The sequence below is a fragment of the Myotis nattereri genome (genome assembly GCF_964212035.1).
Source record: "Myotis nattereri genome assembly, chromosome: 15".
NCBI classification, from domain to species: Eukaryota; Metazoa; Chordata; class Mammalia; order Chiroptera; family Vespertilionidae; genus Myotis; species Myotis nattereri.
Window position 1 is genome coordinate 47192522 of NC_138090.1, and position 25402 is coordinate 47217923.

General features: G+C 52.0%; 1 protein-coding gene across 1 annotated transcript; it reads right to left on the minus strand.

Moving 5' to 3' along the window:
- Positions 1-656: 656 nt before the first annotated feature.
- On the minus strand, positions 657-4292 carry PNMA8B (PNMA family member 8B). Its single transcript, XM_081108298.1, has one exon. The coding sequence runs from the start codon at positions 4188-4190 to the stop codon at positions 2361-2363; it is 1830 nt and encodes a 609-aa protein (XP_080964424.1). The 5' UTR covers positions 4191-4292; the 3' UTR covers positions 657-2360.
- Between the last annotated feature and the right edge of the window lie 21110 nt (positions 4293-25402).

The following is a 25402-nucleotide window of genomic DNA, read 5'->3' on the forward strand; positions in this document are numbered from 1 at the left end:
GCCTTTTGGTCTGGGGTCCAGGACAGAGCCTTGAAGATCAGCACGGGAGCTGGGAGCTGGGCAGAGGTTACAGGGTACGGAGCGTGGAGGACCCAGCTGAGCGCCAGGGTGGGCACCAAGGAGGGTGGCGTGGGCCCCGGGTGAGGGAGGGGAGGGCAGGGAGCTGGGCTGGGTGCGGGTGTGAACAGGCCGGGTCCGGTCAGGTGTACTGGGGTGGAGACTGACTGAAAGCTAGTGAATGGGGCAGGGACACAGCAAGTTGTGGGGAGGGAGGAGGTCTCGGGGCCTGGATTAGGGGTGAGGGCTGGGGCCCCAGAACCTGTAGTTGGGTGGGGCCAGCCAAGGGGGTCTGGTGGCAGGGACCTAAAGATGAGGGAGGCCTGGGACCTGGCAAGGCAAGACAGGGCAGGAGGAGCTGGGGGAGGGGGCAGAGCAGGTGGAAGCTGAGCCCTGACAGAATTCAAGGGGGTGGGTCAGGGCAGGGGGCTGCTGGGGGCACATCACTGAGGCAGAAGGGACACTGGGTGTAAGTCAGTGACAGGGCGGTCCCAGGGTGTTCTGGCTGGACGGCAGCCATGGCAGGCGGGGCCTCTGTTGCCCAACCTCATACGCTCCCCTCCCCCACTGCCCAGAGCACAGAGACCAGCCAGCACACTCAGCTCACTTTACTGGGGTCCCAGGTGACAGCGCACAGGAGAGGGGCCTGAACCACAGGGAGGAGTCAGTGACACGGGGCCTCCCAGCCCAGGCACCTCCGGAAGCCGCTCAGCCCGGCCAGGCCCCGGAGCCCAGGGGACCCCAGGGAGGACAGGCCGCCTCTCCCGCTCCGTGCCCACCCTGACCCCATCCCAGGTGAGCTTGTCTGTCCCAGGGAGGTCCCCGCAGCCCAAGGGGCCACCTGCACGCTGCTCCGAGTCTGTGTCCCGAGTGGGGCTGGGACAGTCCAGTCGGGCTGTGAGGACACGCCCAGGTGCCATGCCTTCCTCCAGGTGGGCGGGGAGGACCCTGCTGGCATGATGGGCTGGGCACCTCCTGGGCACAGGAACTGGGCCACAGACAGACACAGCCCAGGAGGAGGGCTTGGAGGGGCGGCCAGGGGAGATCGCTGCTGAGGGAAACACCGAGATGGGCAGGGGGCCGGTGCACAGGTCACCCCGTGGACAGGACACGACAGCACTTGGGGCGGCAGGTGCTGACCTGCCAGCGCAGGCCGGGCTGCTGGAGGGGGCAAATCGAGGGACAGGTCCTCCCCTCTAAGCACAGGACCCTGGTCACCTCGCACACAGGCAGGACAGGCCCCTGCCCCTGGGTGTCCCTCACGTTCCTCTCTGGCATTAAATTCACTCAGATGGTCACCTGGGCGCCCCTATCACCTGGGTCAGGGGCTGCAAAGCCACGTGTGGAGAGACTGGTCAGCCCAGGGGAGGGGACGGGCAGCTGGTGGGAATAGGGAGGGAAGGAGGGGGGCCACAGGCCTGGGGAGGGCGCTGCCTGGCACAGCAGAGAGAAGCCAGTAACCTGGATGGGAATTGCTGCCACTGAAGAGGTTGGCAAATAATTAGGGCTTTTGGAAATCACTGTGAGTCTGCGTGCAGCCTGTGGGCACCAGCAGGCGACCTTGGCCTTATTGCTGATTCATCTGCATCAGCGGCTCCAGAGGTGGGCAGGGCTGGTGTCCCTCCTGATTATTCCTCCTCCTCCTCCTCCTCCTCCTCCTCCTCCTCCTCCTCCTCCTCCTCCTCCTCCTCCCCAGCTTGGGGTAACACGTGGCCACTCCTCCCCTGGTCCCCTTCCAGGGGAGCCACCATAGGCCTCTAATCCTCCCCTTCCAGGCAGGGAGCTCAGCTTCCCCCTGACAGCACTGGCGAGCTGGTGGCCAAGCCTCCATCACAGACCCAGGCCCCATCAGATTGGGGGGGGGGGGGGGCGGTGCCACAGACGCTGGCCAGAAGCACGTGTCTGGAACCTTCAGGGCACCACGAAGAGCCAGAAAGAACTCACTGGCACCGCTGGCCTTCCCAGGTGCCCGCGTCCAGGGCCACACTCACCCCCATGCTAACAGGGGTCCCCCAAAGCCACGCCCACCGGTGCCCTTGGAGACACGGTCCCATCACCTGGGGCTGCTGCCTGGGATGCCCGTTTTTTTCTCCTTCTTCCATCAGGATCACTCGCGCCACCTGCAAAGGAGGGACTGGGAGGTAAAGGTGAGGCCGGGGGCAGGCGCCTGGCGCACAGCAGGGCGCAGGGCAGAGCGCGCGGCTAAGCGGGAGTCCAGCCTCTGCCCCCGGGAGGGGGGAGGCGGAGGAGACGCGGAGGGAGAGGCCTCCTGGCCGGCCGCGCCTCGCTGTCTCTGGGCGCCACTAGCGGCACTTGGGGGCCAGCCTCCCGCCCCGGCGAGCCTTCCTCCCGCGGGCCGGCTTGGAGCCGGTGGAAGGCTGCCCCCTGGCCTGGCCGGCCTTGGCGCGGGCGCCCGCACGTCCCGTCTTCTTCTTGTCGCCCGCCGCCTCCTCCTTGGCTTTCTTCTCGGGAGTGTTGCCGCGATCGCCGCGGCCTCGGCCACCCCGTCGGGTTTTGCGGGATCCCGAGGGGGCGCCGGCCGGACCCAGGACCTTGGAGGCCGTGCGGGCTCGCTTGGCCCGGGGCTTCCTGGAAGCCCGGTCCTCCGGCTCGGACGCCTCGCTCTCCGTGTCCTCCGACGTCTCCTCCGAGCCGCCCTCCGAAGTCCCCTCCGACTCCGACTCCGAGTCCCCGTCCTCACGCGGCGCCAGGAGCGCCAGGAGCTCCCCGAGGCCGCCCTTGTGGTATCTACACTTCCCACCCTCCCAGGCCCCTTCCTTCCCTTCCTTCATCCCCTCGGCCATGTCCCGGGCAGCCAGGAGCGCCACCAGCTCCAGGAGGCCCACCTCGCCTTCCTCCTCGTCGCCCCAGCCCCCGAGGAGGCGGCGCGGGGCCGGCTTCCCCCGGGGGAGGGGCCCCGGCTCGGCCAGGGTGGAGATGCATTCCAGGAGGTTCCCGTCGTCCTTGGCCTTCCTCAGGACCAGCGCGTCCACCTGGCGGCCGGCCTCCTGCACCTGCACGCGGGCCCCGCGCACGTCCTTGGACATGACGGACAGGACCTCGGGGAGCGCGTCGCCCTGCTCCTTCCTGTCGCTCCAGCCCAGCGACTCGATCACGGAGGCGATCTTCAGCATCTCCTCCCGGGCAGAGGGGTCCACGGGATCTGTGTAGGCCACGATGGCCACGAACTCAGGGTGGCCCCCCTCCGGCCCGTGGTCCCCGCTGGCCTGCGACTCGCTTTCCCAAGCGTCGCTGCCCACGGGCTCCTCGTCCCACGTGTCTCTCACGGCCAGGAGGGCCACCAGGTCGGGGACCCCGCTCAGGTCTTCGATGTTCAGGCTAATGGACTCGGCCCCCGGGGTTTCCTTCTCCAGCTCCTCCTTCTTGGCCTTGTCCGTCACGGTCACCAGGGCCAGGAACTCCCGGGGGCCGCCTGCGCCCTCGGGGTCCCCCTGCAGGGCCCACTTCCGCACCAGCTCCCTGGCGGCCACCTGCAGCGTGGTGTACAGCGCTCTCTGGGCGTCCAGCCCGCCCAGGGCCTCCTCGTCCAGCTCCTCCACCACGAGGCCCAGGCTGTCGGAGGAGGAGTCCTCGGACCCGCGCCTGGCGCTGGGGAACGGCCGCCCGCCTCGGCCTCGCTTCTTGCCCCTCTGGGCCAGCCTGCGGCCTCTGGCTCTGCTTCGGCGACTCCGCCGGCCCTTCCTCGCCCTGCTGGCTGCGCCCGGAGGAGGGGGGCCAGCCTCCCGGGCCTCGGCCTCCGCTGCGGGAGCGGTGGGCGTGGCCCCGGGGACCCGTTCATCCCGCAGCAAGCGCTTCATCTGCCGCAGGACTCGGGTGTCCTCCGCGCGGTCCCTGCACAGGACCCTCCAGGCGCCGTCCCCGCCGGGGATCTCGCTGGGGATGGCGGCGGGATCCATGTCCTCCAGGAACTCCACCAGGGCGGCCCGGGCCTTCCCGCCCCGCATGGCCCTCGTGCTCCGCAGCCTGAACGTGCCCAGGGGCCGGAAGGCGGGCTGCAGGACCGCCTCGATGGCCGCCGGCTCCAGGCCCTCGGGGATGCCGGTGACCAGCAGGGCCCGGTGCACGTCCACGTCCAGCCCCCTGCACCAGTCCTGCAAAAGGCTCTGGGCCATGGTGCCGCCCGAGAGCGCCGACCGCCCGGTGCAAATCCCTCCCGGAAAGCGCCGCGGGGCTTGGGGTGCAGGTTCGTGAACGTGGCAGGGCCGAGGGCTCGGGCTCGGGGATCCCGCAGCCACCGGCCGGCTGACGCAGCGGCCGGGCCGAGGTCCCCTCCCCAGGCTGGCGGGCCACCTGCAGGGGGCTTACGTCTCCGGCCGGGCGCTGCCGCCGGCCCCTCCGCTCCGCCCTTCGTCCCCGGCCTGGGAGACGCGGCGCCGGGCGAGGCGCAGGGCGGGTGGCGCTGTGGCCCGGGAGCCGCGCGGGGAGGGCAGCCGCCGGGGCCCGGCTCCCGCTGCGTCTGGACGCGCACCCTCCGCTCCGAGCTCAGCAGTTCCGCTGCATCGCGGCGGCTCTGTCCTGCGCCTGCGCACACGGGCTCGCCCCTCGGTGAGCTGGGCCTGGTCTCCATGGCAACGCGGCTGGCCCGAGCTGGGTTCTGGGGACCGGCTCTTAAAGGGCCGGACCAAAGGAGGAAAGGAGGATGGGGGCGCTGGCAGCACCACCTGCGGGGATGAGCCCCCAACAGGCCAGATCCACAGGGGGAGGATGTGGAGACCTAGACCAAGGGGCTCTGGCCATGGGACCCGGACTCACGCTTGGGTGCAGAGTTGACGGGTGTCACCCCGTGGAAACGGGCTTCAGTAGGGCACACTGGCCACATCTGTGGGGTGCAGGCACCATTCGGGTGCACAGGCCTCGTGATGGGGTGCAGGCCTCATTCTACGAGAGCAGGCCTCACTCTTGCCTGCGTTCCTGTACTCGAAAGGATGCCCGTGCAATCCGTCCTGGTTCTGCATGTGGTTTGGATAGGGGTGTGGTCACCAGCGAGGTCAGCCATGAATTCTGCAAGAAAGCATTTCCCTCACCGGGTCCGACGACTGGGGCAGGGGAATATCATAGCCGCTTTAAACACCTCTGCTTCCCCAGCCTTTGCCTCCATCACCACCCCCTCAGGCGGGCGCTGTCCTCCAGCTGTGGGGTTTCTCTCTCTCCTGCATCTCCGGCTGCAACTCTGGAAGGTTCCAGAGCGTCTGTGTCCTCTGTGAAATGGCCGTAACCGCTAACCCTACCTCATAGGCTTCTTACGGGGAGTAAGGGGTGGGGGTGATGTATGAAGGCACTTGGAAGAGAGGGTGGCCCACAGCTGTGCTCCATCGAAGGGGGCCATGGGATGATTTATTGGGATCTTACCATTATATAAGCGTTTGTTAGATAGATAACCCAAACACTTCGAGCTTTTTTTTTTTTTTTAATGTCAGAAGAGTTTATTGCAAGGTTACCATGGCAACTGGGCCTACAGGCAAACCAAAGGCTTTCTCACTCTCCTACCAACCCCCCTGCAGCTCCTGTTTCCCTGCTTCTCTCTTCTCCGTTCACCCTCCTGATCCCCAAATGGCTGTTACCTTCTCTGTAGAGCCACGCCCAACAGAAATAGAACACAGCCCCAAGCACAAGCCACAGGCAGGGTGTTACATTGGCTCTGGCCGCCTTCGGTCAATACACAGACACAGGAGAGATAAATTTTAGGAATAAATTTCATTTATCCCCAAATAGACAAAATAGCATTTGTGCTTTTCATCAATATAAAACAATTACTAATGAGATAGTGAACATTCTCTTTTGAATTTTTTATTTATTGATTTTAGAGAGAGAGAGAGGGAAGGAGAGAAAGGGAAGCATAGACTTATTGTTCCACCATTGATGCATTCATTGGTTCCTGTATGTGCCCAGACGGGGCCTGAAACCTTGGCGTATCAGGACACGATGCTCTAACCAACTGAGCTATCCTGCCAGGGCATAATAAGCATCCTCTTTAAAAAAAAAATCATATATATATATATATATATATATATATATACATATATATATATATATATATATATATATATATATATGATTTCAGAGAGGAAGGGAGAGAGACAGAGAGAGAAGGAGAGAAACATCAATGATGAGAAAGAATCATTGATCAGCTGCCTCCTGGATGCCGCCCACTGGGGATTGAGCCCACAACCTGGGCATGTGCCCCTGATCGAAATGGAGCCCAGGACCCTTCAGTCTACAGGCCGATGCTCTATCCACTGAGCCAAACCGGCCAGGGCATGAGCATCCTCTTTCATAACCAGTCCCTCTGGAGCAGCCACATTCAAGGGCTCGGCAGCCACTCACGGCCACTGGGAATTTATTAGGGGTATGTGTGTGTGTGTGTGTGTGTGTGTGTGTGTGTGTGTGTGTACACGCATGTTCAGCTCTATTGTGTTCATCCCTGTGCTACTTATAACCCTGCAAGCCTGGGAAACACAACAAGAACAGCCAGAGCTGGCATTGTTCAGGTGTGGATGACCCCCGGCGAGGTGCTGTGAGAGTCACATACCATACAATTCACCATCGAAAGTGTGACTTTGGTATGTCCATAGAGTTGTGCAGCCATCAGCACACCCAATTTTAGAACATTTCCCTCTCCCCAAAGAAACCCCACCCCCTTAGCAACCACCCTCCGACTCTCCCCCAGCCTCTGCAGCCACTAATCTCCTTTCCGACTCTACGGATGTGCCTGTTCTGGAGATTTCATACAAATGGGGTCATACGATGCGTCCTTGGTTCTTGCCCAGCTGCTTTCACTCCGTATGTTTTCAAGGGTCATCCATGCCGTGCATGTGTCAATGCTTCCTTCTTTTTAAAAAAAATTTTTTTTTATCGATTTCAGAGAGGAAGGGAGAGGGAGAGAGAGATAGAAACATCAATGATGAGAGAGAATCACCAATCGGCCGCCTCCTGCATGCCCCACACTGGGGACCAAGCCCACAACCCGGGCATATGCCCTTGACTGGAGTTGAACCTGGGACCCTTCAGTCCACAGGCCGATGCTCCATCCACTGAGTCAGACCAGCCAGGGCGGTATGTGGGAAGCCACCCATTGTCTTCACTGTCAGAGAAGTGTAAACAAGGAGCCCAGAATGGAACGCTGGTGAACCTTGAGCCCTGGCAAGGGCCAGAGCTATGCACTGGTTGTTTAGTTGAGACAACGGTAGCTCAAGCAATTTCCTGACCAAATAGTCTCAGAATTAATCTTTACTAATATTTACTGACCTCTAAGATTGTCTGTTACCAGAATTGCCTGCCTAAGGGCTATATGTGTATCCAAAATTGAATAAAAGGTTGGCAAGGCCTGGGCACCAGTGAAGTCCTTCCCCTTGCATTGGGCTTTCCGCCTGGCCCCCAATATTTCCAAATTATTATTTCTTGTCTTGTCTTTGTCATTTGCGTGCAGCCCTTCTCCAGATCCCGAACCCTAAGCCACGCAGGACGTGGCTCACACAGCAGTGCTTCCTTCATTTTTATGGCTGAACAGTATGTCATTGTGTGAATAGTATTTCATGGTGTGAATAGCATTGCATTGTGTGAACAGTATTTCATAGTGTGAACAGTATTTCATGGTGTGAATAGTATTTCATGGTGTGAACAGTATGTCATTGTGTGAATAGTATTTCATGGTGTGAATAGCATTGCATTGTGTGAACAGTATTTCATAGTGTGAACAGTATTTCATGGTGTGAATAGTATTTCATGGTGTGGATAGTATTTCACGGTGTGAACAGTATTTCATTGTGTGAACAGCATTTCATGGTGTGAACAGTATTTCATGGTGTGAACAGTATTTCATTGTGTGAACAGTATTTCAATAGTATTTCATGCAAGCACCACATTTCCTTTATCCGCTCATCAGGAGGTGGGCACTTGGGTGGTTTCTGTATGTGGCTGTTGTGAGTGCTGCTATTGTCAACACGTTTCTGTGTGAACGTGTGTTTCATTTCTCGTGGGAAATTCCTGGAGTGGAATTGCTGGGTCACACGCTCACTCTGTAACCATTTGAGGAACCGAGAGGCGTCGTTACGGCAGTTGGTTTGAGCAGAGCCCTTTCTCCACTTCCCACAAAAGTGCTGCAATGCTGCCTGGCAGCCCTGTGTCTGACCAGCAGCCACTCACCAGGCAAGTCACGTGTCTCTTCTGCCTCAGTGTCCCCACTTTACTGTGAGATGCTGAGGACTCAGGAGGCGGCGTGTGTGGGTGTTGGAACAATGCCCTGCCCTGAGTCACTGGCCTAAGGTTTCATGCTCACGGGCAGGACAGGGCGACACATTGGGCTGCAGATTGTGGTGGGGACACCCCAGGAGAGCAACTGGCACCTACAGTACAGAGGCAAGTCCCTCCCCTGAAGTTTGGCCTCTTGGGGGCTGTTGGCACCACGGGCACCAGGGGGCGCTCCAGGTGTGCCAGCGTGTGGGAGGCCGGGAATGGTCAGGGTCTGTGGGTTGTTGCACATCTTCCATGCCCCTGGGAACACCCCCCCCCCAGCCCTTCACGTCTGTGAAAAAAATCCGTTTACAGTGATCTGAGCTCAGAACCTAACTCCACTTTGCATGCAAACACAACCCTGCTTTTTTATACGTGGCTATTTGTTTTATTTTTTATTGATTTTTAGAGAGAGGAGAAGGGAAAGGGAGAGATAGAAACATCTACATGAAAACAAAGCATCCATCAGCTGCTTCCGGCACGCCCCACACTGGGGAATCAGACTGGGAACATTTTAGCGCCCGGGACGATGCCCAACCCACTGAGCCACACGGCCAGGGCTTATATGTGGATTTGATTGACACAGACTATGCCAGCTTTTATTCTAGGGCCCCACCATGCTTCCGGTGTAACTCCATCCACTTCTCTTGCTTCTCTTAGGTCCACGTTTATTCAGGAAGAGCAGGTGTGACAATCTGTCCACCTTTTCTGGCTGCCCTGTCCCCGGAGGGAGCCCCCATTCGTTTCTCTCCTAGTGGGTGGGCGTGCGGCAGAGTGGGTGCGGGTGTGGTCCCAGAAGCTGAGAAAAGAATTAGAGACTCAGAAACTTCTGGAAGAAGGAGGCATCCAGGAAGTTAAGGGTCCCCGTGGCATTGCAGAAGCGCCAGGGCAGGGGTCCGGGACCCCTAGGGGTCCCCAGGGACAAGCCCACTTTCATCATGATGCCAAGATACTATTTGCCTCTTTCGCGCTCATGAGCGTTCAGTGGAATTTTCCAGAGGCTGCATAGCCAGCGATACCACAACGGACTGATACAGAGGCAGGCACGGGGGTCCAGCGCCTTCTGCCGAGTCATTCATGAAAAAGATTTGCAAAAAAACATAAAGCAAGGCCACTCTTCTCAGTTTGTTTTGGTTTTGAAAATTATAGCAATTGAAATATATGTGTTACTTGTGTGACATGCTTGTTGTTGCTATTTTTAAAGAGTTCATAAATAAGCACTTTTCATGTCTCAGTTGAAATTCCTAATACAGATGGAACCCTCCTACACACACGCCCTTTGGGGCCCTGGATCATCTATAATAATAAAAGGCCAGGCGTCAGGACTGGAACAACCAACCAGTCGCTATGAGGTGCATTGACCACCTCTTGGTCCCTCCCCCCAGTCCATAGGCTCCATCGCTGGATGGCCAATGGGGAACCATGGAACCGGGCTGAGTGGCAGTGTCGCGGGACTGGGGACTGGACTCATGAGGCAGCAGCAGTGTTGTGGAGGGTTGCGGAGCAGTGCTGGTCTGCATGTGCACAATTTCATGCACTGGGCCCCTAGTCCTATATAATTAAAAAGCCTAATATGCTAAGTGTCTGGCTGACCAGTCGGCCATTCAACCAATCAAAGGGTAATATGCTAATGATATGCTAAGGCAGCTCAACTGCTTGCTATGACATGCACTGACCACCAGGGGGCAGACCCTCTGACCGGTAGGGTTGGCAGGTGGGGACTGAGCAAGGAGGGCCAGACACACCTTGGAGCCCTCGCAGTCCCTGCCTGGCTAGCCAACCTCCCATGTCCCTCCCAGGCCCCGATTGTGCACCGGTGGGGTCCCTCAGCCTGGCCTGTGCCCTCTCACAATCCAGGGCCCCTTGAGGGAGGTAGGAGAGCCTGTTTCAGCCTGATCCCGCAGGCCAGGCTGAGGAACCCCACTGGTGCATGAATTTGTGCACCGGGCCTCTAGCTGTTAATAATGTAAGAGGTCCTGAGACCAATAGTTGGAGAACAGCCATAGTAGAGATTACACAATGTTCCCAGCCCACCACCCCAAAAAGATTATTGGGGGGCTGTCCTCCAGCAGGCAGTAATTGAAAGGTGGGAGGTAAGTGCACAGTAGATTGTCGGGGAGCTCAGACGCCCTGGGTTGAAGGGATGCCACCAGGAACAGGAGCTCTGTGTGGGGACCCCGGCTGGCAGCTTGGGCCAGGTCGGTGGGTGTCAGTCCCTAACAGACTACAGACTGGGGACACCCCCGAGGGCGGGAGGGGCACACCCCCTCCAACTAGGAACCCAATGGGGCCCTGGGCCTCCCTCCTGCTCCCTCTCCCTCCTGCCTCCCCATCCATCTTCCTACCTGGGCTCAGCTGGCTCAGCCCTTCCCATTCACCCTCATCAGCACGTCCTGAGCCTGACCTGGCCTCTCCCCTATTCCAACCCTTTCTGTGGCTCCCGGGGCCCCGGGAGGAAGCAGCTACTCCTCACCTTGGCCTACTAGGCCCGCACACTGAGACACACCCTCCTCCCGGGTACCTTTCCCTCCTAAAAGGGCCAAGCGGCTCCTCTACTCAGTTAAACTCTACCCAGGAGCGTGTCTGTGTACCCCACCCCCGCCTGGGCTGTGAGCCCCAGGAGGGCGGGGTGGATTGTCTTGGTCACCTCTGGTCTCTAGCCAGGTGGGAGCAGGTCCCTGAGACTGCGCGTGGGAGCAAGGAAGGCGGCTGGGAGTGAGGGAGGAACAGAGGGAGGGAGGACCTAAGAGAGTAGCCAGAGAACATATACAGGGAGTCCCCCCAAAAATGTATGCACACTTTAACAGCTGATGGCTCAATTGATGTTTCTTTCTTTTCCGATTTAACCCACCGGAATTATTATTCAACGTGTGTATACATTTTGGGGGGACACCCTGTATACATAGCCCATAGACACAGAGCGGTGCAGGCCAGGGGCTGAGTGCGGGGCTGGGGAGGGGTGGGCAAACGCGGGGGCGGGGTGGGGAGGGGAGAGGGGTGTTAACAATAGAAAGAAAATCCTCGTTCCAACCCCCACGCCCTGGGCGGAGTCTCCCTATGCCCACCAGAGGGCGCACCGACCCAGCAAGTCCCTAACGCCATGCTGCAGCGGGCTCCGCACACAGAAAGGAATTACAATGGGATGACACATCAATAGCCCTGCTTAACGCCCTACTGAGCGGCCCGGCCAGGGTAGGAGGTGACAGGGCCCTCCGTGGAGGGGAGGACATGTCCCCGGGAGGGAGCTGCAGTCAGCCCTTGAGTCGTCCCCCAGCAGCTGGGCCTGGCGCTGGCAGATCAACACCTGCTACCCCAAGTGCTGTGTCCTGTCCACGGGGTGACCTGTGCATCGGCCCCTCTGCCCATCTCGGTGTTTCCCTCAGCAGCGATCTCCACTGGCCGCCCCTCCAAGCCCTCCGGTCCTGGTCCTGGGCTGTGTGTCTGTGTCCCAGTTCCCATGCCCAGGAGGTGCCAAGCCCATCATGCCAGCAGGGTCCTCCCAGCCCACCTGGAGGAAGGCATGGCGCCTGGGCGTGTCCTCACAGCCCGAACGGACTGTCCCAGCCCCACTCGGGACACAGACTCGGAGTGGCGTGCAGGTGGCCCCTTGGGCTGCGGGGACCTCCCTGAGACAGACAAGCTCACCTGGGATGGGGTCAGGGTGGGCACGGAGCGGGAGAGGCGGCCTGTCCTCCCTGGGGTCCCCTGGGCTCTGGGGCCTGGCCGGGCTGAGCGGCTTCCGCAGGTGCCTGGGCTGGGAGGCCCCGTGTCACTGACTCCTCCCTGTGTTCAGGCCCCTCTCCTGTGCACTGTCACCTGGGACCCTAGTAAAGTGAGCTGAGTGTGCTGGCTGGTCTCTGTGCTCTGGGCAGTGGGGGAGGGGAGCGTATGAGCCAGCCAGAACACCCTGGGACCACCCTGCCACTGACCTACACCCAGCGTCCCAGTGACTGTGCCCCCGCCTGGCCTGCAGACCCCACCCCATGGATCATCTCCCGCAGCCCAGCCCCAGAAGGCCCGGAGCAGGGGGTTTTGCAATTTGGAGTCTAAGAAGCCCAGAGTCCCGGCTGTAGTCCACTGGGCCCCTGGGCCCTGCGCTGGTCCCGAAGTCAGCCAGCACTGCTCCGATGGCTGGATCCTGGGTTACTCCTTTAAATGTGTTTCATGTTCCCCCTCCGGCTGTCTCCTCCAGAAGAAGCGGAATTAGCAGAAGGGGCCAGTCCCCTACCCATCAATTTCCTGGGCAGTGAGATCCAATCGCATACGGTTCCCATCTGCGGGGCATGCGCACTGACACGGGGACATAACTAATGCAGAGGTCTGAAATTGGGTGGGTGCAGGGGATGGGGAGACATGAATCAACTTATTTTATTTTATTTATTTTTAATCCTCACCCAAGGATATGCTTATGGATTGTAGAGGGGAAAGAAAAGAAAGAAACATCAATCGGTTGCCACCTGTCCATGCCCCGAATGGGGATAGAACCTGAAACCTAGGTATGTGCCCTGACCTGGAATCGAACCCCCAACCTTTTGGGATGATGTTTCAACCAGCTGAGACGCAGCCGCCAGGGCAATCATTTCAGTTTTACTCCAGTCACTGTGCCTACATGGACCACTTAGAATCTTCCTTCCCTCAGTGGCATCCAGGGCCCAGCCCAACCACATTTGGTGAGAAAACAGGAGTTCATCTCTTCTGTTTAAAGGTCTGTCCCCCTTTCTTCCCCTCCCTCAGCTCTGGCCCCAGCATTTGCCATGGGCTGGGGCACAGCCTCATTTCCTCCTCACCCCTCTCTTTCAGGTGTTGCCCCTGATCCAATGGGGAGAATAAAGGTACAGGGAGACACATCTCTGGCTTGTCTGGCCAATGTTATGGTCCTTCAGCCATCACGGACCAACTGGGCATCCAGTTGCCGATGGTCTCATGAAGTGCAGCTGTGGATTCTTGGGGAATGATGAGGGATGAGGGAAAAAATAATTAAGCTAACAGACTGAGAATGACAGATCACCTGTTCCCCTAGGACAGTGATGGCGAACCTTTTGAGCTTGGCGTCAGCATTTTGAAAAACCCTAACTTAACTCTGGTGCCGTGTCACATATAGAAATTTTTTTATATTTTCAACCATAGTAAAACAAAGACTTATATTTTTGATATTTATTTTATATATTTAAATGCCATTTAACAAAGAAAAATCAACCAAAAAAAAATGAGTTCACGTGTCACATCTGACACACGTGTCATAGGTTTGCCATCACTGCCCTAAGAGGACAATCAACCTACCCCTTTGCTCTTAAGACAGGAAATCATCTGGCAGCCATATCTGAGTCTCTATCAGCCTGGAGCACACTGTTTGCTCCACCCTGAGACCCTGCCCTATCCAATTTCCAGCCTCACCCAAGATGTTTGCAATCGCTTTTCCATATAAATGACCTGTCCTAGTTGAGGCCTTGGACTTTGCTAAAATCTCTCAAACAAGCTGCAGCTGGTGACAATGTGCCTCAGACCTATCAATAAAAGTCACGAGACATGCCTCAGGTGACTGGGGAGGCTGAGCTACTGGGCACTACAGGATACCCAGTACACAAGGCCACTCTATCAATTCCAGGAGATATACCAGCTCTACCTAATACATAGAAACAAACACAGGGAAGCAGCCAATATGCGGAGACAAAGAAACATGTCACAAATGAAAGAAATGGAAGCAAGAAAACTACTGGATAATGAGTTAAAAACTATGGTTAAAAGGGTACTCAAGGATCTTCATGAGATATTCAAGGATCTTAGTGAGAATGTCAAAGACATGAAAAGGACCAGTCAGAAATTAAGCATACACTAACTGATATAAAGAATAATTTACAGGGATTCAACAGTAGATTAGAGAATTCTGAGAATCAAATCAACATTTTGGAATATGAGGAAGCAAAGAAAAACAAAAAACAAACAAACAAACCCACAAAACACCCAAGCAAAAGAACAAAAAGAAAAAAGAATCCAAAAATATGAAGATAGTGGTCTGAGTGGTGCAAAGCCCAAGCAGCAGAGACAGAGGATTCCCTATGCTCATAAAATGGTGAAGAGTAAACTAAGTCCCCAAATGGCAAGAACGCAAGCAAAGAACATTTGTATCAAGGTTGCATTACAGAGGGACAAGAACTCTCACTAGCTAAGCATTTCCGGTGGCTGATGCCTTGAGAGGGAGAGCAGGGAGGGTCCCCAAGATGAAGAAGTCTCGGCAGCTGCTGGGAAGTTCCTGCAATCCCTGCCATGGGTTTAGCCTGCCACAAGCAGCTGCCCCCACCCCCACCCCAGCAAAGTGGGATGTGCTCCATCTTTATTTTTTTATTTTTTAAAATATATTTTTATTGATTTCAGAGAGGAAGGGAGAGGGAGAGAGAGGTGGAAACATCAATGATGAGAGAGAATCATTGATCAGCTGCCCCCTGCACGTCCTCCATTGGGGATGGAGCCCACAACCCAGGCATGTGCCCCCGACCGGAATCTAACCCAGGACCCTTCAGTCCACAGGCCGACACTATCCACTGAGCCAAACCAGCCAGGGCTGTGCTCCATCTTTAAACAAATTAAACCAAAGAACAGAGGGACACAAAACAATAATCAACAGAGACACTCTTCTTTTTGTTAATTAAATGTATTGGGTTGACATTGAGCAACATGAACATATTGGTTTCGGGTGTGGGTTTCTATGTTACAAGATCTGTATATTGCACCATGTGCTCACCTCACCACTCAAAGTCAAATCTTCTCCTGTCACCCTATATTAGGACCCCCTCCCTCCCACCCCTTTCCTTTTTGGCAACCACCACACTACTGTTTGTGTTCACAGTTTCAGTTTTATAGGCCACACTAGAGGCCTGGTGCACGAAATTCATGCAGGGGGATGTGTCTCTCAGCCCAGCCTGTACCCTCTCCAATCCAGGACCTCACAGAGATTGGGCCTAAACCGGCAGTCAGACATCCCTCTCACAATCTGGGACTGCTGGCTCCTCGCCACTTGCCTGCCTTATTGCCCCTAACCGCTTCTGCCTGCCAGCCTGATCACCCCTAACCACTCCCCTGCCAGCCTGATTGACATCTAACTGCTCCCCTGCCAGCCCAGTTACAGAGTTACAGAACGCTCAATTCAATTTAGGTTTTAGGTGAGATTACAGGGATTGTTGAGGCTGCGGCTGGGACTCAAAACAGGAAAATTCCTGGAAATGCTGCAAATAAAGGAGTCCAGGCCTCAGCCCCAGAAACCCCCAGCCCAGGCAGCAAGCAGATCTCTGGTAGTCACCCCAGAGGAGTCCCCTGCTTGTCATCCCACCAGAGTTGCCAGAAAGTGAAACCAGACAATCAATAGGTCCAGGCTGCCTGTCACTACCTGAGCCAATTAAGCTGAGACAGGGATGAAGCATACATGAGCATTTACTCCAATAATGCTGGCAGTATGAGGAAGTAGCGGTTCATCCCCCAAAATCTGCCTTACCTCCCCTCCCCATAAGCCAGCTGCTTATATTGGGTAGAAAGACAAAGATTGCATGGGGAAGTAGGAATTATTGGAGAAGTAGGTGAGGTATAATGGTTAGAGGTTGCAGGCAATTCGGGCTGAGGGGGTTGCAAAGAGCGGGTGCCCCTGGGATCAGAATGTGTCAAACAAGAAGTTCTCAGGAAAGGAGAGTGGACTGCATTCCAGGTCAACTCCCATGCCCCAGGGCGTACAACTCTCAGCCAGGGTAGAATGTGCTCTCTCTAATCAGAACAGAACAATCACAGTCAACAGAACATGATTAATATGTCTTATAATTATAGCTAGTTGTTGTAAATGTTTCCCTCCACATCCCGCGTGGTTCAGGTTCTAGAAGAGGAGCCGCACACAAATGAAAGAGAAAAGACAAGAGATAATTTGGGAATATTGGGGGGCCAGGCGGGTAAGTCCAACTCAAGAGGAAGGACTTCCACCGGTGTTCAGGCCGCATCAACCTTTTATAGTCAGAGGTAAACAAGGCAGTGGTCACCATAGTTACACAGTTCTTGTGAGTTTCACCTGTTTTGACCATAGTTACACTTCCTGCACTTCCCTCAGCCCATTAGCTTCCCAGATAAGATCCAGGGAGCATTATAAGATCAAGCCTAATTATGCTAAGAGGACTGAGCCCTCTAAGCTGGGACTTGTTTGTGACTTCGCCAGCAGGTCAGTCTGAGGCTCAACCCTATATCGGTTCCCCACATCTCCCCCTTTTTTTATTATTAAACTACTACAATGAAAATAAAACTTAAACATCAAGAACAAAAAGCTACCATAATAAAAGTAAAACTTAAGCATCAAGAACAAAAATGTTTAAGTTGCAATTTCAATGTCCAACAGTTCTGAGTCCAAGTTTCAATGTCCGACAGTTCCTTATGTGTACATGTCAGCAATGATATTTCAGTTCTGGATGGTGGACAAATTGTGACAATGCAGATCCGACCCTCTCTGGTTTGATCCTGGGCAACCTGCAGCAGCGACACACAGTTGCTGACTGCTAGTATGGCAAAGCGTCGTCAGCGACTTCCATCTCTGGATTGTTTTTCCTCTTGTCTTCATGGTTAGAGCATTCCTGATAATTCCTCTCTGTTGCAGGAATCCACATGGTCTTGGAGTTGTTTTCTGAAAATATACAAACATATTCTCAACCAAAAGTTAATAAAGGAAATTTTACTTGGGATCCTTTTTATATTTGCCCAAATGATTTTCCTTTGGCTTATTTTGACACCATGTATGTTTTTCATGAGTGTCTTGCTGTTAGCATTACAAATGAAAAAATTTTTCTAGATGTAAATTAGTTACAGGATATTTTCCCTTACATGGTATTTTTCCACTATCCCCCTTTTTTTATTTAATTATTCGGAGGATTTTGGAAAATTTTTATAATGCAGTCTAGATAACTTTAAATTTTAATTTTTTTTGCACAAAAATATGACTGCTTTAGGTTCATTGCATGTTAAGCAATTTTACCATGAAATGAAAATTTTGGTTAATACTACTTATTTCAATTAAACTCGTTGCTGTCAAATTTAATACTCTAACAACAATCTTAGTTTACACTGTAAATATTAATGGAAAGGATTATTTTGCATCCTTGGGAAGGCCCTGAGCATTCCCGGTATTAGGCTGGATTTAGATATAGGGTAGCTGCTGTCAGCCAAGTCTCTGTTTTCTGGGTACCGATCTCAGCCGGGCCAAGTCTCTTTCTGTTATCTGGGTCCCGATCTGAGCTGGGCATGGGAAGCAGGAAGCAGCCATGGGGGCAGGAGACCTCCCTCAGAAGGGGCGAGTGTTCAAGCCCCTGCATAATTGGGGGGGGTGAGGATCTGTGCCCCACCTCTGTTGACCTCCAAGTTCTCTCCTGATGGCCCCTCTGCAACTGTGCCTGTCTTAGGTTGTTCCTTCCCTGAGGAATCTTACCCGTCTCTGGCTAACCAGCCATCCTCCGGGGCCAAGCAGGGTGATGTGAGGTTCAGTTCTGTCTCCTTGGTAGCCTATGCCCCTGTGGCCTCCCTCCCAGCAACTGCCTTGGGATCCCCTCACCTGCTGATGGGGCCCCGGCATTGATCACATATCTTGGGGAACTCAGGTTTCTTCTCCAGAGAGGGCCCAGCTCACACCATTGGGCGAGAGACAGATCCATGGTACCAGCCACCATGAAGCTTCAACCTCAGCATGAACAGAGAGCTCAGGCAACAGCTGTGGGCAATTGGATTGTAAGAAGAGGGACTCTCTTGGCAAAAAGGGCAAGAGAGGTCAATACAGAATGCTCAAGTGCCTTCCAAGGGGGCCTTCCACACAGTGGAAGGGATTAAATCCTTTCATTTCCTTATTAAATTGCTGCCAAACATTCAAAGAATTAGTTTTTAAGGTTGTTTGGGATAAATGCACAATATGCTGTTGTGAAATATCAAAAATTATTAATGACATTGTAGAATAATATCATGTAAGGATATTCTTTGCTCTAGGCCATGGCAATTCAATTTTAAACTGGAAATGACATTAATTAAATTTCTTCAATTAGTCTTTCAGTAACTTTACACTAGCTATATTCAGGAAGGCAAAACCCCAAATTATTTACCTTTCTATATTCATTAAATTTGGTTGAATTAAAAAAATCCTCTAAAAAGAGAGAATAAACTGTTGAAAACATTTCAGGGCCCGTGAAATGTCCCAAAGTCATTCCTTGGTTATAGTTTTGAAATCCAACTTGAAAGACCATCAAATATATATGTGTATATAAGATTTAAAGATTATATTCAATTCTGTCCTCTAAATTTAGTACGAGGCACACTCAGATCAATATTTCAGCATTATTTCACTTCAAAATACCTAGGTATAAGTTTTTATCATTTGATTCCGTAAACTCCAAGGTCCCAAGTTCCCAGCGGCTCTGGAAAACCACGCTTGAGGCTGACAAACAGGCCTGGCCCAGCCCTGGACTTTAAAACGACCATAATTTTTTTCTGGGGAAAGTCAAGAAGCAAACCTATAGCTACATTGTTTCCTGCCGGTTGCTTGCCGGCGAGAAATTTCAAAATTGGCCACGTGATCGCAGCTGCGGGGAAACTGTTTTCCGCTGGTGAAACAAGTTTGGTCTAACCTGGTCCATTTACATGTCAAAGAGCTAAGCTAGTTTCTCCCTGAGCTACTGGACCTTCATAATTAATATATTTCAATAATTCTTGAGATTCAAATCCATTTATTATTTTAAGGCATTTACTTTGGCAAATTTTCTGTAACAGACAATTTTACTGAATTTCTTTGAGGCCTTAAGATTAACTGTGGAACAGGCTTCATTAACATTTCAAAAATGACTTTATTACAGAAAAATACCAATCTTGTTGCTAGAACCAGCCTGCATTATTTCCCTGGGTCAAATTCGTCATTTTTCTTAGGAAATAATCAGTCTTGGGTTTTATTTTGTACATTTGCAAAGAGATCCCAGCTCAAAACTCTATCTAAATGTCCAAAAACAGGACAGTTGTGCACATTGGTTTTAAGCCAGCTTTTCTCTTTACACGTGCACAAAAATCCCAGACGCATTTTTAAATTTTGTAAAACTTTTCAATTACAAGAAGGACTTTAAATTAGAATACTTGGGGAGGGGGCGTCCATATTGGATCACCATGTGCTCCCTTCTTCCCTCCCCCACATCCTGCTTTAGGGGAAGTTTCAGCAAATGACTCAGATGGCACATTTTTTTTCCCCCAAAATCATGCTTAATAGAAAAAGACATTTTAAATTTTGTCCTGTTTCGCTTTCTGAAGCAATGGCTAGCAGCCAAGGTTATCTTAGCCAAAGTTTGGCTATCATAAGATGTTCTTCGGTAATTTTTAAATAAAGCTAGTCTTTTTGCAGGCGAGCCGATAGCTCTGCCCTCTCCTGCCACCTTTGAATCTCTCCGCACCAGAGGCGGATTTGGCAGCGGGGTTTCATTTCTTATTACAGATTTTAGATTCCAAGTACAAATTAAGATTTTAATTTGGATAAGAATCCACATTAAGATGACCATGGCACTCTTTTTTTTTTTCAGCCTGATATAAAAGAGTACCCTTCAATATTCCAATTTCTTTTTTTTTTAATATATTTTTTATTTTTTATTTATTTATTTATTTTAAATATACTTTATTGATTTTTTACAGAGAGGAAGGGAGAGAGATAGAGAGTTAGAAACATCGATGAGAGAGAAACATCAATCAGCCACCTCCTGCACATCCCCCACCGGGGAAGTGCCCGCAACCCAGGTACATACCCTTGACCGGAATCGAACCCGGGACCCTTCAGTCCACAGGCCGACGCACTATCCACTGAGCCAAACTGGTTTCGGCCCAATTTCTTTATAAGTTGGCCTTTTTGCACAGGTGATTCTATTCACGGAGAATTAAACATTTCAGGATTAGGACATGCAGGTGGAGGGAGCCATGAAGGCCATTCCTCCCATTTTTTCTTTTCTTTCTCCTCCTTTTAAGGAGCAGAGGGTGCAAGGGGAGCGATTTCTCCTCCTTGGCCTCTCTTACAGGCTCTAGCAAATGAAATACCGTGTTTCACAAGGGAAAACAGTTTTTGGAGGCAAGTTTTTCCTGCTGCTGACCTTTTTCCAAGTTCTGACTAATTTTTTGGCAAGCATTCAAGATCGAATGTGCCTTTTTCAAGAACAAAGGGTTATGTTCTATAACATCAAGCAAAAATTATAAGAGATTGCCTTCTGAAACTTTAACTCCTTAAGTATGCAACTCAAAAGTCTATAATAAAGTTTCTTACTTTTTAAGAGCCGAATCCTGCCCCATTAGCCTGACTAAAGAAAACGTCCCCACCCCACTTACAGATCGCGACTTCTGCAGCTGATCGTGGGCTTTGCGTGTGGTGAAATATCTCCCCACCTTTACGGTGAATTAATGTTTCCCCACCTTTACGGTGAATTCTTTCTTCCCCACCTTGCCGGTGAAACTTCGTTTTTGCGCTCTAGGCAAAGCCTTCACTTCCAGAGTTCCCGTCAGGCGCCAGATGTTGTAAATGTTTCCCTCCACGTCCCACGTGGTTCAGGGTTCAGGATCTGGAAGAGGAGCTGCACACAAATGAAAGAGAAAAGACAAGAGATAATTTGGGAATATTGGGGGGCCAGGCGGGTAAGTCCAACCCAAGAGGAAGGACTGCCACCGGTGCTCAGGCCACATCAACCTTTTATAGTCAGAGGTAAACAAGGCAGTGGTCACCATAGTTACACAGTTCTTGTGAGTTTCACCTGTTTTGACCATGGTTACACTTCCTGCACTTCCCTCAGCCCATTAGCTTCCCAGATAAGATCCAGGGGACGTTATAAGGTCAAGCCTAATTATGCTAAGAGGACTGAGCCCTCTAAGCTGGGACTTGTTTGTGGCTTTGCCAGCAGGTCAGTCTGAGGCTCAACCCTGTATCGGTTCCCCATCCCTAGTTCCCACTATTCTGTTTCTACCCCTAACAGAAGCACAGGGCCTGCAAGGGAGATGTTGTCGGGCCCTTTAAGAGGATGGAGGGTGTACCTGGGGCCTTAGGCAGTGTAGCCCCGGCAGTCCTCAGCCTCAGGCTTCTCTGGGTTCTTGTGGATGACAAAGAAGCCCATCTTCGCAAAGCAGCACCGCTGGGTGGGTCTGTGGAAGACCAGCTGGGACCCACAGCAGTTTAGATCAGAGTTGCTGGTGTCCAGGGCCACCATTCCACAGACTCGCATCGGCTGGTATATGACGGTTAGCACCGAACCTGGAAATGGGAACCCCCAGCCAGTGAGACCCCAGGGGCAACACTGACCCTGGACAATCATGAGTCTTTCCTCACGCCCACTTCTTCCCTCGCTCAAAGCCACACTCGTTACAGGTCACGTATGTCTAGCGTCTACATAGCAATCCCAACTGGTGACAGAAACTGCTTTCTGTTCATTAAAATCCATCCTCTCTCCCTTCCTTAGAAATAAGATGCTCATGGTCGCCCAGTGAGAAACATCTGCCAGCCATGCCCTGGCCAGCAGCTCAGTTGGTCGGAACACCATTCCACACACCAAAAGGCTGCAGCTTCCATCCCAGGTCAGGGTGTGTATGGGAGGTAACCAATTGATGCTTCTCTCTCACATCAGTGTTTCTTTTTCTCTCTCTCTCTCCCTTCCTCTATCTAAAATCAATAAAAACACATCCTCGGGTGAGTATTTTAAAAAACAGAAAGCCCTGGCCGGTGTGGCTCCATGGTTAGAGTATCGACCCTCGCACTGAAGGGTCGTGGGCTCAATTCCCAGTCAAGGGCATGTACCTGGGTTGCAGGTTTGATCCCTGGCCCTGGGAGGGAGGAAAGGAAAGGAGGAGAGAAAGAGAGAAAGGGAGAAAGGGAGAAAGAGAGAGAGAGAGAGAGAGAGAGAGAGAGAGAGAGAGAGAGAGAGAGAGAAGGAAGGAAGGAAGGAAGGAAGGAAGGAAGGAAGGAAGGAAGGAAGGAAAGAAAGAAAGAAAGAAAGAAAGAAAGAAAGAAAGAAAGAAAGAAAGAAAGAAAGAAAGAAAGAAAGAAAGAAAGGGAGAAAGAAACTCCTGCCTCCCTTCCAGAGCCATGAGGTGTGGTTGTGTGCCTAAGTCAGGCCCTCATCAACTCAAGTGATGTGTACAGCTTCTTTTAAATGAAGATGCTGGTCCTTGATTCCTTCCTTCTTCCTTTCTCCTGGCTGATGAACAATGACAACAGGAGCATATCTGAAGATAGAAGCCATGCCCGGCTGTCCTGGCTCAGTGGTTGAGCATCGACCTGAGAACCAGGAGGTCGTGGTTCGATTCCTGGTCAGGGCACATGCCCAGGTTGCTGGCTCATTCTCCAATATGGGTCATGCAGGAGGCAGCTAATCAATGACTCTCTTTCATCACTACTGTTTCTAACTCTCTATCCCTCTTCCTTCCTCTCTGAAATCAATTAAAAAAAAAAAAGAAGCCATTTGTTGAAGCTATCAAAACCAATTCAGTAAATGAGCCCACAAAGAAAGGAGTCTACCCACTCCAGACCAGCCACCTACTTTTGGATAAAGAGAAGGTGGGGGTTGGGAGAGCTTATCTTAGTTAAGCCACAACATTATTTTTTCTCTCCCGTCCGCCCCCCACCTCCCACCTCAGGCCTTCACCACCCTGTTGTCTGTGTCCAGGGTTATGCATATATGCTTACAAGATCTTTGGTTTATCTTTTCCCATCCACCCACCCTCCCCCGTGTTCCCTCTGAGATTCAACAGTCTGCTGTATATAATAAATGTGCGGCACTAGTTATGGGTCACTGTCTCTCGATCCGAGGGCAGTGCCCCACCTGGCCCCAGCTTTACTTAAAGTCTTTGTGTCTGTCTCTTTTTTTTTCCTTTTCTCAATCCCCAGCCACCCCTACTCAGGACTCATCCACTCTCTAGCCGTGCTGGTCATGGTCCAAGAGAGAAAAACTTATAGTCTGGGGCTCTCACAGTCCGGGATTCCTCACTCCTTATTGCCCGCCTGCAGTGGAGGGGGGAGAGGTTCCCACCACCGCTGCTGCACTCGCCAGCCGTGAGCCTGGCTTCCCGCTGAGTGGCACTCCCCCTGTGGGAGCGCACTGACCACCAGGGAGCAGCTCCTGCGTTAAGCATCTGCCCCCTGGTAGTCAGTGCGCATCATAGTGACTGGTTGTTCCGCTGTTCGGCCGATTTGCATATTAGGGTTTTATTATATAGGATATCTGGGAGTAAATCCCTCTCGTTGATGTGTCAACATCAAGGTTCAACTACAACAAGAGGTTGTACACAGCCTGCGGGGGGTGGGAGGGGAGGGCACACCTGGAGTGCACAGCTTGGGTAATCTAAGAGGCTGTGCCACTGGGCCCCCACCAAGACACATCATACTCAAAATGCAAAATGTTAAAGACAAAGAGAAAGCCCTAGCCGGCTTGGCTCAGTGGATAGAGCATCAGCCTGCGGACTGAAGAGTCCCAGGTTCGATCCCAGCCAAGGACACATGCCTGGGTTGCGGGCTCGATCCCCAGTAGGGGGTGTGCAGGAGGCAGCCGATCAATGATTCTCTCTTATCATTGATGTTTCTATCTCTCTCTCCTTCTCCCTCCCTCTCTGAAATCAATAAAGAAATATATTTTTTTTTAAAAAAAAAGACAAAGAGAGAATCTTAAAAGCAGCAAGAGAAAATCAGTTAATTACCTACATGGGAGCTCCCATAAGAATGTCAGGTGATTTCTCAACAGAAACGTTGCTAGCCCAAAGGCGTTGGTTGGCAAGAAATATTCAAAGTGATAAAAAGCAAGGACCTACAACCAAGATTGCTCTACCTGGCAAAGCTATCGTTTAGAATGAAAGGACAGATAAAGAGCTTCTCAGATAAGAAAAAGTTCATGGAGTTCATCACCACCAAATGAGTATTATATGAAATTTTAAAGGGTCTTCTTTAAGAAGAAGAAGCAGGGGAAAATAAAAGTATGAACAATACAATGGCAATAAATACATTATCAACAATTGAATCTAAAAAACAAAATCAGGGGACAAGCAGAACAGAAACAGACTCATAGATACAGAGAACATTTTGACAGTTGCCAGATGAGAGGGATTTGGGGGGGGGGGGATGGGTGAAAAGGGTAGAGATTAAGAGGTACAAATTGGCCCTGGCCAGTTTGCCCCAGTGGATAGAGTGTCGGCCTGCGGAGTGAAGGGTCCCAGGCTCGATTTTGGCCAAGGGCATTGATTCCAATCAAGGGCATGTACCTCGGTTGCGGGTTTGATCCCCGGCCCTGGTTGGGTCTTGTGTGGGAGGCAACCAATTGATGTTTCTCTCCCTGTGTGTCTCTCCCTGTCCCTTCCACTCTCTAAAAATCAATGGGAAAATATCCTCATGTGAGGATTAACAAAAACAGAAGAGGTACAAATTAGTTGTTACTGAATAGTCATGGGGATGTAAAGTACAGCTTAGAGAATATAGCCAAAAATATTCTAATAATTATGTATGGTGTCAGATGGATACAAGATATTTCGGGATGATCATTTGTAAGTGATATAATGTCTAATCACTGGGGTGTACACCTGAAAATAATATATTGTATGTCACTGTAATTGAAAAGTAAAAAATGATTTAAAAATTTAAAAAATATATATCCTAAAGGCAGAAAAAATTACCTAGAAAAAAAATATCGTTTTGTCTCCTACTTACCAATCTTATTTCACCATCATTTCCCATTGACTATATAAATGTCAGTCTCTCATATCCCCTTTGCATCAGCTTATCATTATTCTCAGTCCTTCATGAATAAGTTCAATAAAATTTTAAATGGACTCATGACTCATTTGCATAATAAATATGCTCCCCCTTCCCCCACATACACACACACACACTTTTTAAAATTGGTCTGAGAGAGAGAGGGAGAGAAACACTGGTTTTGTTGCTCCACTCATACGCACTCATTGGTTGTTTCTTGTTTGTGCCCTCACCAGGGAACCCACAAACTTGGCATATCCGGACGATGCTCTGACCAACTGAGCTCCCTGGTCAGGACCTTAGAACTATGCTTTTAAAAAAATATATAATATATATATATATATATATATA

Coding starts and splice junctions, on each gene's coding strand:
- PNMA8B (XM_081108298.1), bottom strand. CDS start 4,190: ATGGCCCAGAGCCTTTTGCAGGACTGGTGCAGGGGGCTGGACGTGGAC.